Raw genomic sequence first — 15,812 nt, forward strand, 5'->3', positions numbered from 1 at the left:
CTACCTGGATATTGCAGAGCGAATGATGTCTTCCAAACTGTCGACCTGAAAGAAAGAGCAAGAAGGACAGTTTAACTGGTGTAAATGTCAAGACCGATGTAAATTATAACCTGCCTGCAGCTACTTGTTTGATTTGCTAATTACACAATAAATACATGAGAAATAAATAAAATGAATGCATAAATAAATAGATTGTGTACTTCTGTATTTTAATCGTTGGGCTGAATGTGTAACTATCTCATTGACATTTGTCCACCTGCCTAACCATGTACAGCAGGCCTCCTCAGTTTTACCTGCTTGCCCTCTCCCATATTTAAGTTTTTGATTCCGTAGAAAGTCACTTGTCCATCACTGTCCCCAACCAAGACGCAGTCTGTCCCTCTGGCAAACAGCAGCGAGGTCATATTCACACCAGGTGCAGCATGGTGCACAATGACTGAGTCCACGCTAAAAGTAGAGGTGTGTGTATATGTTGGACACACAGTTATTTCTGGCTCATGTTTAAATCAGTGAGAAAGAAAGATTGAGAGTAAATGAACTCAGAACAGACACCTCTAACTTTGACTTACATGCTTGAGTTCAGGTCCCAGATCTCCACCTGTTGTCCATTAATGGAAGCAAACACTGTGGGCCAGTTTGGGGACCATCTGACAGTGTACACTGCCCTCTGGGTGGAGGTGAAGCCCAACACGGGGGTAAAGCAGTCCTGCTTCCACAGCTGGATGGTCCAGTCTGATGAGCAGCTCAGGAACACACCAGGACAGAATGGAGACCATTCAATGCGGTTCACAGGACACTGAGAGCCAGCAAAAGGTGACATGGAGTGAATATACTGCAATACTTGTCAAAGACATTTACTGAAGCTCAATCGAGGAGAACAGAGGTACACTAAAAGTGAAAACACTGTGTTATGCCACTCAGTTCTACAGTATATTTAAAGCCTTCACCAAGTCTTTGCCGTTACTACCTCAAAATAAGGAATTTCTTCACACATCTATGCTTCTATTGGTTATTGAACTGTAAAGAAGACACTATGCTGACTAACATTTACTGAAGTCTTTACAAAGGTTTCTTGCTATAGCCTCGAGGAGTCCAGCCTGACATCTGCACAGAGCACATCATATTTCCACCTGAACCTCGGTTACCATGGGAGACAGAAAGATGAACCGCTCTGAAGGAGACAGGTCATGACCTTCTGTTCCCAAGATAGAAACTAACCACAGAATGACTTGGCGAATACAAATATTTCCCCCTCAATACTCAATATACTTTAAACATTTTCCAATTTTAACAAAAAATCAAATGGCTGTAAATCAAAGGGCAGTAGTATCACTGAAGTCAACACACGGTATATGGCTCTAAGGTCATTACCCATTTTTGTAACATCTGAAGTTAGTACAATAAATGATCAGACTTCACTGCTTTATAGCCAAGGAAACACTGATTATACTACAAACATGTAATATATTTCTGGTATAATAACTCAAACTTCCTTGAGCAAGTTTTGTGTGATTTGTGTTCAAGACTAGTGAGTGAGACTGATCGTTTACATTGAGTCAAAGTTTTTAACCAGAAAGACTTACAAAGTGCTTCCGATAAGTGTCCAGGAAATGCTGACTGTTGGAAAAAGAGCACTTATGGATGAGGCCCTCCCATGTGCCCGCCAAATAGAAGCTGGAGTCCTGTAGGTTCAATGAAATCCAGGACAGACATATGAGAATTAAACTGAAGTAATTTGACAGTTAGAGAAACACAAACCATGAAGAAAAGTTAATCAAAATGAATTTAGATTGTCCCTATGACTATTAACTTCCTGGATGAAAGAAAAACAACTTACTGTTGGATGGAAGTCGACACACAGACCAGGAGTCATCGCTGACAACACGCTGTTTGCCTTCTTCTTGCCCGCTGCAGCTTTCTTCTTCTTGTCTTGAGTCCTTTTCAGCTTCATCAGGTCTAAGAACACGCATGTTTTAGATAGGATACAATTATGACTCTGATTATTACTGCGTTAAATCACTGCAATGCTATTGTTAGACCTCATTTGAAAGAATTCTTAAAGTAAATCTCATTTATATTAACTACTAAAAATACCTAAATTTAGTGTAATTTTGTTCCAAATGGCAAAAATGATGATCTTTTAAATTCAAAGCTCATCCATGCATGACGTGCTGATAAAATATCTAATAAAGCGCGCAGGTGGTCAAGTGGTTAGAGCGCATGCCATATACGCAGCCGACCCTGGTTCGAATCCCGATCAGAGGTCCTTTGCTGCATGTCACCCCCTCTCTCTCCCATGTTTCCTGTCAATCTACTGATTAATAAAGGCGTCTATGCCAACAAAATCTTTAAAAAAAAAAAAAAAAAAAAAATCTAATAAAAAAAATGTCAAATCATTATGTTTCCAGTATATTTTCATAACAGTCGTGTCAATTGGTTACAATACTAAACAGCTGTTTACTTGTTAATCTATGTTTACTGTACAGTCTTAATCATTATGTGTGTAAAACTGTAATTACACTGTTGAAACCCTAGTCTGTCGCTGACAACAGTACCTATGCAGTCGAGGCCATTGCTGTGGAGGAGCCACTTGGTAATCCTGCCATCTGCTGACACAGAGACGAGAGATTCTACTCTGTCCTCCCCTGATAATCTCATCTCTTGTTTAGTCCAGTTGACCTGCCACACTGGATGCATGTGCTTTTTGGGACACTCACTATAAAAAGAAAAATATTCAGAAAACAGAAAAGAGGTTTGGTGTAATAGTACCTATTTTATTCAATGTGTAATGTAATATAGGTTAATTTCCATGTTCAACAATGCACAGACACACACAAGCCCTCACCTGCTGGTGGCGACACATGCCTTGTTTTCTTGACAGTGGACGCTGTAGATGGCTACGGTACCATCATACATCCCCACTGCCAGCTGGTCCGGGTTGTTGGCTGAGAAATCCAGAGATGTGACACTACTGTGACAGTGGAAAACACGCTCCGGCCACTGCACAGAGGACACATTACAACATTTAGAATCACTGTCACTCCCTACCATTCAAAATATGTCTTAAAACCATACAATTTGGTGTATACTAATTAGCATTGGAAGATGATGAATAAAAGAAAATGTAAGGCAAGAAAGTTACTGTAAGGTTTTTGAGAGACCAGCAGCAGATCAGGCCACGTTTCTGAGTACTGGAGTCAAAGTCACCATAGCCCACGGCCAGTAAGTCCTTACAGAGAGAACAGAGCGCAAATATGTTTAAGTCAAATATGAGACATCTGATTTAAATAGAAACACTAAATTTAAGTTTTTAAGACAAGTAATAATAGAACCATAAAAAGGTAAATTTCTGTGGTGTCCACATCTTAACATAAAATCCTGCACAAATACTTCCTGTATAATACTTTCTCTCAATGTCAGTACTTATACTTCAACTCAGGATACCTGCCAATACAGAATCCGATGGCTGTACTCTCTTTTCCCAAGATTTAAAACATTGTTACACCCTGCTGTTTGACGGTGTTACCGGGTTCTCCTTGTTCCAGGCCATGCTGGTAATGTTGCGTCCTTTGGTGAGCTCACAGCTAAAAACCCAGAGATGTTCCAGAGCTGGAGTTGGAGAGCTCTCCTCATCCTCCTCGTCCTGCTCCTCGGCCTCAGGCTCAGGCTCCACTGTGTAGTCAGGGTCTTATAAACAATAAACACATTAATATAATGTACTCTGCAAAAAGTATATTACACATTGCAATTGACAGAATGAAAGCAGTGATAACTTGACTTTACCTGTAAGAACGGGCAGCTGTCTAAAAGCAGCCAGTCTGGGTTGAAAGACGTTTGCCAGGATGCTCCGCTCCATTACTAATAAGCTGTGCTGGAACGGCTCGGACAACATGATCTCCAGTGGGTCGGGCTCTGCATTTAAACCGGTCCCGCACATCTCCATTTCTAACATGGAGCTACTGGTACTGCCTGAGGACGAATACAAGAACAGTAACACATACTAAAATGTTCCGAATTAATATTGTTGATTGAGATCCACTACTATAAATGGCTTCAAAACAGACACATTATTTTAATCCTCTCCAGCCCCAAGTACCACTATCTGAGCACTGTTACCTGTGCCGACTGTGCTGCTGCTGCTGCTTTCTGGACATTTGCTCGTCTTCACAGTGCTCTCTGGAAAGTCAATCTTCCCAGTTTCAACGGTTGTACTTTGTTTAGAAAAAGAGTCGTAGATATCCCAGACAGTAGCCATAATGCCTGCGAACATGAGAAACATTTTACAGCATTCATCAATGTACTGATTCTCATCTCGACAGAAAGTGATGGACTGTAATTCAAGTACCTGATGCTGGAAAGCCAAATGCAGCAATCTGAATTAACAACTGATTTTAGTTTTGTATTAATAAATGTATTTTTCTTTGTTATTGTTATTTAATCTCACTCAAGTATTTTCAATATTTATTATTGAGGTTTTTATTTTCACTGAAACCACCCAATCAGCTCAGCTAAGAGCTGCAGAAAGTAAACTTTAATGTTATCTTTAGAGGTTAAACTTTGGACTTGACATTAAATGCTATTGTTTGAACTGGTGCCTTACTGCCAAGTTCACGTGTTTAATTATTGTTGACTGAATGAATACGTTACATTCTAAGTAGTGTAAGACTCTTTGTCCCAAAATTGGAAAGTTTTGTGATATCTGTTAAAACTGAGAGGCCCCTGATGGGATTGTGAAGTGGGAATGAATAAAATTAGTAGCTTAAGTTTTGAGTAAACTAAACAAAATAATTAATCCGGACCTGCATCCACCATGACAATCTTGTCACTCTGGATCGCTTTGTGTTTCGGTGCTCCATTGAACGTCTGCATTGATCGCCTTACATACTTATCATTGCCCATTCTGTTCTTGCAGAGCTCAACATAATCAATGTTGCTCTTCCTGTAAGAACAAGGTGAAAATATCAACAGCTTGTTTCAACTAAAGAAGAGCACTACAAGTGATTTACTATAAAGACATATGACTTCCTATCCTTGTTACACACTTTAAATCTTGCATTATATCTAAGACAACCAGTCATTTACTCACTTAAGAATATCTGCATTATCCGCATCCTCTGACACCAAATTATTGGGCATATCCAGCAGTGAAATGGTGTCCGTCTCAGAGAGGCAGATCTGCACCATCTCATCCAGCATTTCTTCTGTTAGATGTTCTTTGTCTTTGTCTTTTTTTCTCTTTACTTCTGGCAGAGAACAAAATATAATGACACAAAAAGAAAATCTACTACAATAATGCATCATTTTATCTTGTAGGCATACTCTAATTATATTATGCTACTGTATATATGATGATATTGTTTTGCATGTAACATTGTAACGCCATATTGCCAATGACGTGTCAAATACATGGTGAAGAATATGCTAGTCACCAAGATGAAAGATTAATACAAAAACAGTGACATTTTTAAGAAATCAAACAAATAAATAGTGACCACATGGAGCTGGTGCATGGACTGGCACTTCCACTTTGGGACCGCTATCCTCAGTGTCCTTGGTCAGTGAGGCTTTGGTAGAATGGCTGGACAGTCTGCTGCTCCCAAAAAACGAGCTGCAAAACAGTCATGGTACATTTTTAGTGTTCAGACATGTGCTTAGATTAGATCTGCTACAGCTACAAAGGCACAAAATAAACAACCAGATGCAGAGATTATACTGTATATAATAAATAGAATGTGTAACAGATAAAAACAGGACTAAATAAATGATAGATATGACCACTGAGATGCTGATTTCTTCATAAAAGTAATCATACATTTTAATGTATGATTAACTGTGTCTCGTGAAATGTGCTTTTTGCTATTGTTAAGAAGTTTATTGCTACTTCCTTTCCTTGGTCCATGTTAAGTAAGGTGCAAGTTCTGACTGGATATACAGACATGAAAACGGGTCATGGGTGAAAAAGGTGAGAAGGATACGACCCCTCTAGGGAGGTTAGGGCTTGAAAGCATCAATCTGCATTTTGAGAGGAAATGCAAGCAGAACTACAACCCGACCCCGTATAAGCGGCAGAAGACGGATGGACGGAGGACAGTACAGTTTGATGAAAGTGCAAAGATTAAAAGAAACATGTTCAATGTAAATTGAACACCAACACCAACACAACATACAACTAGTTTACTAGTGCACAAGTGTGGATGTAGTAGTTGTTGGAAACTCCTGTACTTGCACAGGATTCACACTGACAAATTCAACACAAGACTCTCAGCACATGCAGTGTATGTGTATGTGTGTGTGTGTATTATCAAAACAGTCTACACTCAGATATGCAGAAACACTTCAAAGAATAGCAAACAACCTGTTTATAGAATCTCCACAATATCAAACATCCCAACAACAAATGTTTTCAGAGTCATAAAAAAAACACAATGCACATTAACAACACACACACACACACACACACACACACACACACACACAAGAGTAGTTCCCTTATGCAATGACCTTTTTCCTAGCAAACTCCTCCACAACATCTCTAAAGTCCAGGTCTCTGACAGGTTCAGACTCTGTTGCCAGTAATGATAAAAGGACTTCAGGCTCATTTTTGATTCTCCCCAAATGAGAAAATGAGCGCACCCCGTCACAGTTTGTCACCGGTAACGTGAGGAACAACCTCAAAGCCACATAAACATTAGGGAAGACTAACTGCAGGCCAAACTTCAATATGGTTTTCAGCATGTTTGAGGGTGACTTGTCTGTTTCAGCCAACATGAAGAACCGGAACTGCAGACACGTAAAACACGCTGTTCCGCCTACGGGACCGACCGGAGGTTGGGAGGTAGCCACAAGTTCTTCTGAATGTTTTAAACACCAACCCTTAAACATGTATATTCATGCCGTACATTGTTGGAAAGCTTTCTCCTGATTCATTCAAGACCACTCACGAATTATATGGTTGCTCACAGCCGTAATAGTATTAGCGGTTAGCTCGGCTAGCCACTCAGCTAAAGTAAGCTAACAGCTATAATGCTACATACCTTCAAAGTCTTCCCTTTATCCACAACGATCATCTTATGACTCAGGACTTTATGTGCAGCTCGCCAAGTATCCATTCTTGTGAAATATGAAATCTGTTTCGTTCTAACCGGAATACTTTCCTCAATATGTCCATGTAACGTAATACACGCGGAACAAACCATATACGGTCCCTTTTACGTCATTTCCTGACTCACGCGTGCATCTGTGGGACAAGTGACTGTTTCATACGACATACGCTTAGGATGAGGCAGCACATGTCTCCAAAAAAAACACCAAGTGACGGAGGCCTCTGGGTATTTTTTCTTCTTCTTTTTTTTTCTCTTCCCAATTCAAGGCTCCCGTATACCAAATCACAATCACTTGCCACTTGACCCCCCCCAAAAAAAAAAATTGTCATCGGATCTGCATGATTCACGTAGGTCATCTATTTTGGTTTCAAAACGGCGAATTTCGCCGAAAGGTGAGCGATTTTCATGTCTGATATATGACCACTGCTTTGATCCTATAGGCCTGTGTATCCTGAGGAATGTTCATGTTAACTACTTTAAGGGGTCTGGTGGTGATCAGGTTCTTAACCTGTGTTAAGATAAAGTAAAGGTTTAGAATATTGGGAAGGGTAGGACATGTTTAAGTGTTAGTTGATCATTTATGGTTCAAGACTCCACTTTCTTGTGTCCAGGGGGATGTGTGACCCTTGTGTGACATGACTTTTGTGTAATAAATATGCATATATCTCTAGCTGTATTTTTTTTTTTTTTTGTTCAGATGAGCTGATGTTACTTTGTGTGTATGCTGTCTCCTTATTGTACAATTCAATTTGTTTAATCTTTAATCCAGTAGTGTTTTGTGTGTTATTTCATCTTTGCGTTAAGTTTCCACGACAGTCAGGTTGTGCCATGACAAACAGGATGCAAACTCTCCACTCATCCTGTGTCAGATCAGCTTCTAAACCTGCTGTGTGATCATCAAATCAGCTGGTGTGTGTGTGTGTACATTTTTTACCAGTCACCTGTGAGACGCTACAGAGAAGCTTGACATGGATTTCAAGTGGTCTGATCCCGTGCTGGAAAATATTTCATCCAGAAAGAACCTGCCTGGGTTGGGATTTGTGTCATCTGGCTCTGCATGGTACAGAGTCGGAGGAGTGACGTCACTGCCATCGTCATCCAACACCTGCAAGGAGGGAAAAACCAGAGCCAGAATCAATTTATTGAGACTGTGGACTCTATCGTGCTGCTGTGGTCCTGCTTGACACCCACGTCTGATACTATTATTAGACATATTTCTATTATTATTATCGTTGTCATTATTGTTGTTGTGCTTTTCTGTGTCTCTTTCTCCATATTTCTCTCTGGACCCAACCGGTCCAGGCAGATGGCCGCCCACCCGCCACCCAGTTCTGCTTGAGGTTTCTTCCCATTAAAGGGGAGGTTTTCCTTGCTGCTGTCGCCAAGTGCTTGCTCATTGGGGAATGTTGAGGGATGGTCTGTACCTGCTTTATGTGAAAAGGGCCCTGAGATAACCTCTGCTGTGATTTGGCACTATATAAACAAAACTGACTTGGCTTATTCTGCAAATTTGGGGAGAGACATTATTGCAAAATTTGAATTCATTTATTTATTTATTTTCACTCCTATATTTTGTTGTTAATATTATACTCCTGATGGATAAATTATAGCCTAGATATACAGACCAAGAAAGTCTTACCCTCATATAAATGGCTTTTGGGAAGAATTGAACAAATTTAATAAATTATAAAGACAACCAATAAAACACTAAACAGAAATTAATTACTGAATTATAAAACGTTTTTAGTCACCTAGTATCTTTCCCCATTACTTATTAATCATGTGACCAACATTTTAGTTATTATACATTTGAAGTGTTTTGTTTTATTTGCATATTATTAATCCTCCTTCATTCTTCAATTATGATGGATGCCTTTTGCAATTTCATCCCAGAGCAAGCGTTTGGCCCCAGATCACAAATTACAAGATATTAAAAAGCTAAATATAGAAATTGGTGATGAGTGTATTCATATTAAATTAATCTATTTTTGGCATGGTAAAAGTGGGAGGTCCAAGTATCTTTCACATCAGATCGGGCCATCACTCATTCAAAACTTTTCCAAAACATTCACCTAATCCGAAACCATTTCCAGGCCTGGAAAACAGTTTTTCTTTCTTTTCCAGTAATTTCATGACCGTGGGAACCCTGAATAATTTACTGTATTTAAAAATTACCCTTGCTGTTTTCTTGGGTTCTTGGTTGTCGCCCTTTTCCTTAATGTTGCTGTCTCTAGCCTGGTTGGAGTTTCTTTTGCTTTGTGAACCTGAGAAGCTCCATACATGTCGTGAGCTGTGGCTGGCTCGATGCACTGAACTCTTCATTAATCGAGATGATCTGACATTAACAGGAGACAACAAAACAACAGGTGAGTTAGCATATAGACACACAACTTACTGCTATGTTAACTTTATTTATTGCAATGTTGTCATTAATGAATCTGTGTAAACTTACGAGTTAAGCACCGAGCTGCCTTTCTTCGCTTCTTTATGATGGCTGCACATTTTTATGGTCTTCCCACACCGATGAAAGTATGTATCTACTAGCTAGCTAAAGCTGAGTATAGTTATCTCTTATCGGCGCTGATCAATCGTTACTCTAAGTTGTCATGGCAACGCGAATTGTCGTGGCAACGCGATGACCCGGTTCTGGGAGACAATCGAAAAGTTAAAAATATTCCATTATTTTATTTTTATTTTATATTTATAGCCTATTTATATAATTTTATTTCCCATTTGTGAAGATATTCTTACAAAACCTTTGTGATTTTATTGTTGAAAATATTGGTAAAAGTTGTAATTTAGTTTGGAGGAATGTGTTGTTTGGTCTCATGGATAATAAGCAATGTTAGAGTAACTATGGTTACAAGTAACGGCGTAGCCTAATTACAAAATAAATGTAACTGTAATCTGTTACAGTTACTGAGAAAACAATGTGCAATTATATTACAGTTTTAACACACAGTGGCTTAAATGGTGTCACAGTACCAATTAAGCCAGTGTCAGACTTTTCAAATGTGTCAGATTTTTTTTCATAAAATGTCCAAAATCAAAAAATCTTCTGACATGCATTACACATAGGCTACAGTAGGGTTGGGAAGGTTACTTTGGAAATGTAATAGGTGACAGATAGTAGGCTAGTTACCCTATTTCAAATGTATAATGTAACTATTTCAATTACAGCTCCCAATACCTTCCACCCACACTAATGTTTTGTATTTTTATTGTATATAGTACTTTGAGATGGTTTTGAGATGGTTTAATTGTTTATTTAATTAAATGTTTAATTTTTATCTTATTTTATTTTTACTTGGAAATACTGTTATTTAAATTTAGAATTCCCCCCTAGGGGGATCAATAAAGTTAACCTGTATAAAGTTACCCTATATAATATAAAATAAAGTTATTTTGTGAAAAAAAAGTCAAAAGTCTGGTATGGGCTTTACTGGTACTGTGACACCATTTAAGCTCATGTCATGATTTATGTTTTTAAAGTAAAAAAGTCTATTGTTTTCAAAGAATTAAAAACAGCAATATGTGTATTCAGTAACATGTAAATATTTATAAAAATGAGGAAAAAACCCTCCTGAGCAAAATCTTAAAGGTCTGACTTCAGATGTAACCTTTGTAATCATTAACATTTTCATAAGTAACTAACAGATTACAGTTACATTTATTTTATAATTAAATTACCTAATTCATTTACATGTAATTACTCCCCCACATTGATTACATACAATATTTTGTGTTTAAATTGAAGGTAAAAACTAAAAGCATTGGAGATCAGGTAGATGGGGGTCATGATGGGGAATCACGTGACCGGAGCATCATCCCTCCCCCTCGGTGTCTGTGCGCCTTTAAGAGCTCTACATCCTGCTGCCTTCTGCACTAAATCTCCATCGCTGTTCTGTGAGAGGGGGGGGAGAGAGAATAAGAGAGAGAAAAAAGAAAAACACAGAAAAGCCACGGCAATGTCCGACCGCTCTGCTTTCAACGACGAGAAAGGGGGCTCCTCCAGCGTCGGAGAGCCTGAATATGGTCACGACCCTGCAAGCGGAGGGATCTTCTCCTCCGACTACAAAAGGTACAGACTGAGCCACCTGCCTCGGTGCAGCTGACGCCTTTTATTTGACATATTGTGGGGATGCACCGGGGCAACTTAAGGAGGGGGAGGTGCACAGTGGATGCAGTTTCCTGTCAATTGAAATGTATATTAAGTGTATTTACATGTTAAAAACAACGTAAACACCCTTCTACAGTCTGAACTTTGTTTGTTATTAGGCCCGGGATGGGAAATCGGTGTCTGCCTTTCTTTTCTCTCGCCGTGATTTGATTACTCAAGCAGGTCGTGTAGTGTCTAATGACGGCCCGGTGCTGGTGTTAACTGAGGATTTAAAGGTGTTTTCAGAGGTCTGTGTTTAAAGCAGAGAGGTTAGGGTGTTGATATTGGCTGCATTTATGTTCTATTTGTGTGAGGTGAAATGTGAAAGGCCTGGCAGAGGGGATGGCAGGCCTCAGCTCCAGCTTTTCAGCACCACCCCTGCTGGACAGCGCGCAGAGCAGCAGCAGCAGCAGCAGCTCAGTGAGCAGCTCAGACACACATGGACCTGATTTAAAATACCTGAAATATATCAGTAATAGTATGTATGGTTGAAATGACCAGTGGTGGAAAGGAACAAGGTACTTAGCTGTACTTACGTAGAATTTCGTGGTACTTGTACTTTACTTGAGTATTTCCATTTGGTCCTACTTTATACTTCCACTCCACTACATTTCAGAGGGGAATATGTACTTTCTACTCCAATACATTTATTTGACAGCTTTAGTTACTTTTCAAATGAAGATTTGACACAATGGATAATATAACAAGCTTTTAAAGTACAACACGTTGTTAAAGATGAAACCTTTTTGGCTTTTGATGTCTTACAAAAAGCAGTGTGTAGTCGGGGTCATATTTCAGATGTCTATGTTCATCTATGAGTATGAGTTGTTATCTGGTGGCCCTATATTGGGAACCACTGGACTAAACTAGCTAACTGTATATAAAGTAGTGTAAACTAGCTCCACCTCCAGCTGCTACAACAGTAACATGCTGCTCTAACACTGATGCTTCAGTACTAATAATCTAATGAAGTCATATACAGTATAATAATATATCATTCAAAGGGCTTAAACCAGTACTTTTACTGCAATACTTTAACTACATTTTTCTGTTTATGTACTTTTAGTTAAGTTGGATTGTTCAGCTTGTAATCTAATGTTTTGTACATTGTAGGGCTGGGCAATTATGGCAAAAATCAAAATCACGATTAATTGAACTTTTAACCTTGATTACGATTAATGAAAATTATCTCCACCCTTGATGAACAATTATGTATTTTCACAGTTTCTTTTGTTTTATATTTCACACTGCTTCCCTCACACCATATTTTGTGATATTTTCACACATGAGTCTTTAGGGAGTGAAAATAATGATGTTGTAAGGTGTGACGCTGTGGTTAATGTCTAGTTTACTTGATCAGAACTATGTAAAGATCATGGTTTGGTTTAAAATGATCACTGGAGACAAGTTTTCAAATTCTTTCAACACATGCAACCTAAGATTAATGTACATGAGCAAGATTAAGTCGATTAGAGTTTCTAAATGTCGGTTTCGATTATTTTTTTCGATTAATTGCCCAGCCCTAGTACATTGCTGTATTAGCGTTTTTACTTAAGTAAAGGATATGAATATTTCTTCCTACACATAATAATCAGAATCATAATAATTTCATACTTGAAGTGTATTTCAGTGCTTTACACAAAAAGATAGGTTAACATTTTTTCAAGTCTGTCTTAAAACAAAGCTTAAGTTACCATGTGTACTTTGAAACAGTAATTAATCGCTGTATTTGTCCGTACTGTTCACAACGGTCGTATAAAGATCCACAGTTCTGTGTAAAAGCAAGCTCAAGCTAATAATAAATAAAACAAAGCCAATTGGAGTTAGACTAAATCAAATGGGTATCTTCCAGAGTTTCTTTTAATGTATTAAACATGTAGTCATGAGTATTATTTTAAATCAGGCTTGAGAAATTGTGACTGTAGTACTTCTATTAAGTTTAAGGACTTGTGAGAAACTAATTTTTTAACAATAGTGGTTCAATGCAGCAGAGGTAAAGATGTCCTGACTTTTAGTTCCTCACAATGGGTCATGATTCAAAAACACTGCGTCCTACACTTCCCATAATGCAACATCTTTTCATTAGACCCTCCCTATCTGGTAAATGCCATGTTGTTTCAAACTCAACACCACCAGTTTGTAACAGGGACTTTCTGTTTGAAATAAAAATGTAGTCTCTAAGGAAAAGACCAAATAACCCAGATGACACCAGAGGTTTATTTATTTAATTCTTTATTTTTAAACTCCCTCTAGAGTTGAATTGTATCATTCTTTATTCTGAGTATACTGCACATGGTGTGTACACTTTAAAACAGAAAGAAAGAGCACATAAGAGTTAAAAAAAGCCAAACAATCATTGTGACATCATTTAAATGAGATGTTATTATGCTTCTGATGCAATCCAGATTATTCACTCTAGCTCCTAAACCCACTAACTGTTCAAACATGTTCAACCTAGTGAAATGCAAGTCACCAAATATTGCCATATTTCTAGGTAAAAATGCAGCCATGACCTCAGGGTCTTTAAGTTTGAGAAGCTACAGCTCTGCTACAAATGTGGGTTTTGTTAGATTCAGGTCCAGTAAGCAGCATTTGCAGCTGTTAAAGACGTCATCTAATAAGGCAGTTAACGCTGATGAGTGAAATTTCAAAGCAAGAGGACAGCTAATATACTGACAAAGAGGTAGCAAATAAATAATCATTGTCTTTTTCATTACCTTGGAATGAGTCCTTTATATATGCAGAGGGAGCAGGTCCTCTTCTGCGGAGGCCACCATGTTGCACCGTCAAGTCTCTATCGTAGCCCAGAATGGACAAATCAAAGACTAGCCCTAGGGAGGGCCTTCCACATTAGTTACAAGTTTCACGGCCACCAACACACTTAAAAGTGAAGAGAAGGGATATTTGTTTAGTTGCAATCTGCAGTCTCACTCCTAATCTGCCACTAATGCCACTAAATCTAACACACTGGTCCTTTAAAAAACAAAAAAAACAAAAAGCCTGCTAAATTATTTGTAAGAGCAATATGTAGATTCTCTAACAACAAGCTGACATGAACAAACTGCATCCAGATTTCGATTTGTAGCTCCGGACAGAAACTCCTCAGTGCGGCATCCTGTTCGGGAACAATTTGTTCTTTCAGGAGCATCTTTGCTTTTACACACAGGAGGATTGTCCTACAGGGGCCAAAGGACAAAGTCAATATCAATGTTAACTTTGACATAAAGCCAAACAGGTTCTTGATCTGTAGAACATTTTATATTACTCTACTGTTTCACAAATAGCTAGTACTCTTTTCTAAAATGACTTACAGTGAGTGAGCAACACAGACAAAGGTGTGTATCTGTGTCTTATGGACTATAAAAAGAGTCAGTAGATGTAAATGGGGCTATGCTGAGGAATGTTCTGGATACAGTGATGTCTCCCTGGCATGTACAGGCAAGCAGAACGAGGCTCATTTAAAAAAAACCTATAGGCAGTAAAGAGTTTATCCATAATTTACTGTACAGCTGGCACAGAATGTTAGAACATAAAAAAACCTGATAATCGTGGTAATATTTGTAGTTTTTATTGCCATTTGATTCAATTTAGGATAACATATGAGACATTAATTTGGCTGAGTACTTACTGGAGCAGCTTCTGCACCATACATTTATAATATATATATATAATATAATAGAGGAATAAAAAAGAGCTACAGAGAGGCTTTTTGTTGTTTTGCATCTTGGGTTACACCTCAAACCTTTTTTCACAGCACACATTTTGACTTGTTATAGTAGGAAAGGCAAAGGTGTTACTAATACTATTAATGATTAATCGGTTTTATTCAAGTGTCTTCAGTCATCAGTAGTTTTTTATTATTTACATCTGCGCTTTTCCTACTGTGACATGTACAGTAGAAATGTCTTCTGTGGAAAAGGCCCACTGAAAAATGTATTTGATACACAGGAGCGAGCAGCACAGGGGAGAACCTGCATGCTTAGACAATATATCGCAGTGTTTGTCAATGATTGAATATAGTAATAGTAGTAATAATAGTGATAATAGTAATAATTATAGTTGTACAGTACAGTTTGATATATTTTGTCATACTGTTTAGCTGAATTTGGTGACACACATGGGCCAATGTATCAATCAAATATGTTAAAGGTCCTACAGACACTTATTTGTAGGCAATAGGTTTTGTAGATAATGTTTGTGAGGTCGACCAAATTGCATGTACCAATAGAAAAAATCAAGGAAAATGTCAATCAAGCACAGTTTGCACTCATTCATGCAGTGCTGAGAAAACGTTTGATCAGACAAAATAAACAAAACCCCCTGTGTGGTTCATGCTGATAGCGTTTATATTACCTGTGTCAGTCAGAAGGCTTCAGGCTGACTAATGCTACTGAATCCATACTGTATGACTCATTAGTGACCGTATGTTCAGTCATACTGCCGTCAGATGCATCACACTCTGTTTGATATACAATACACAAACCTGAGCTTTATTCTAAAATGATCTGTTAATATTTTCTTTGCATTTGTCACCTTTATATTTTAGTAAT

At 38.3% G+C, this 15,812-nt stretch overlaps 2 protein-coding genes across 3 annotated transcripts in view; one reads left to right on the forward strand and one right to left on the reverse strand.

The window, feature by feature from the left end:
- On the reverse strand, positions 1 to 9,425 carry LOC128359088 (dynein axonemal intermediate chain 4-like). Its single transcript, XM_053319509.1, has 15 exons — positions 9,279 to 9,425; positions 8,045 to 8,208; positions 5,087 to 5,281; positions 4,800 to 4,939; positions 4,117 to 4,260; positions 3,784 to 3,969; positions 3,527 to 3,687; positions 3,143 to 3,229; positions 2,846 to 3,000; positions 2,556 to 2,716; positions 1,838 to 1,956; positions 1,584 to 1,682; positions 570 to 796; positions 294 to 447; positions 1 to 45 (listed from the first exon to the last, which is right to left on the reverse strand). Exons 1-15 carry the CDS (start codon positions 9,423 to 9,425, stop codon positions 1 to 3), a joined length of 2,184 nt encoding a protein of 727 aa, XP_053175484.1.
- A 1,646-nt stretch (positions 9,426 to 11,071) lies between these two features.
- Positions 11,072 to 15,812, forward strand: part of LOC128358507 (AP-3 complex subunit beta-2) — a 48,244-nt gene continuing 43,503 nt past the window's right edge. For both annotated transcript variants that reach the window (XM_053318819.1, XM_053318820.1), the window contains exon 1: positions 11,072 to 11,184. In XM_053318819.1, coding sequence (XP_053174794.1) covers positions 11,072 to 11,184 — 113 coding nt within the window. The remainder of the gene's footprint in view (positions 11,185 to 15,812) is intronic.

This window comes from Scomber japonicus, chromosome 5 (assembly GCF_027409825.1).
Source record: "Scomber japonicus isolate fScoJap1 chromosome 5, fScoJap1.pri, whole genome shotgun sequence".
Taxonomy (NCBI): Eukaryota; Metazoa; Chordata; class Actinopteri; order Scombriformes; family Scombridae; genus Scomber; species Scomber japonicus.

What these genes read in the sequence shown, in the direction of transcription:
- LOC128359088 (XM_053319509.1), bottom strand. Translation starts at nt 9,425, where the DNA reads ATGAAGAGTTCAGTGCATCGAGCCAGCCACAGCTCACGACATGTATGG. An exon ending in TTCTCTGTAGCGTCTCACAG is followed by an intron (nt 5,282 to 8,044) that starts GTGACTGGTAAA and finishes TTATTGTAGTAG; the next exon opens with ATTTTCTTTTTGTGTCATTA. An exon ending in ACAGCTGCCCGTTCTTACAG is followed by an intron (nt 3,688 to 3,783) that starts GTAAAGTCAAGT and finishes ATTGTTTATAAG; the next exon opens with ACCCTGACTACACAGTGGAG.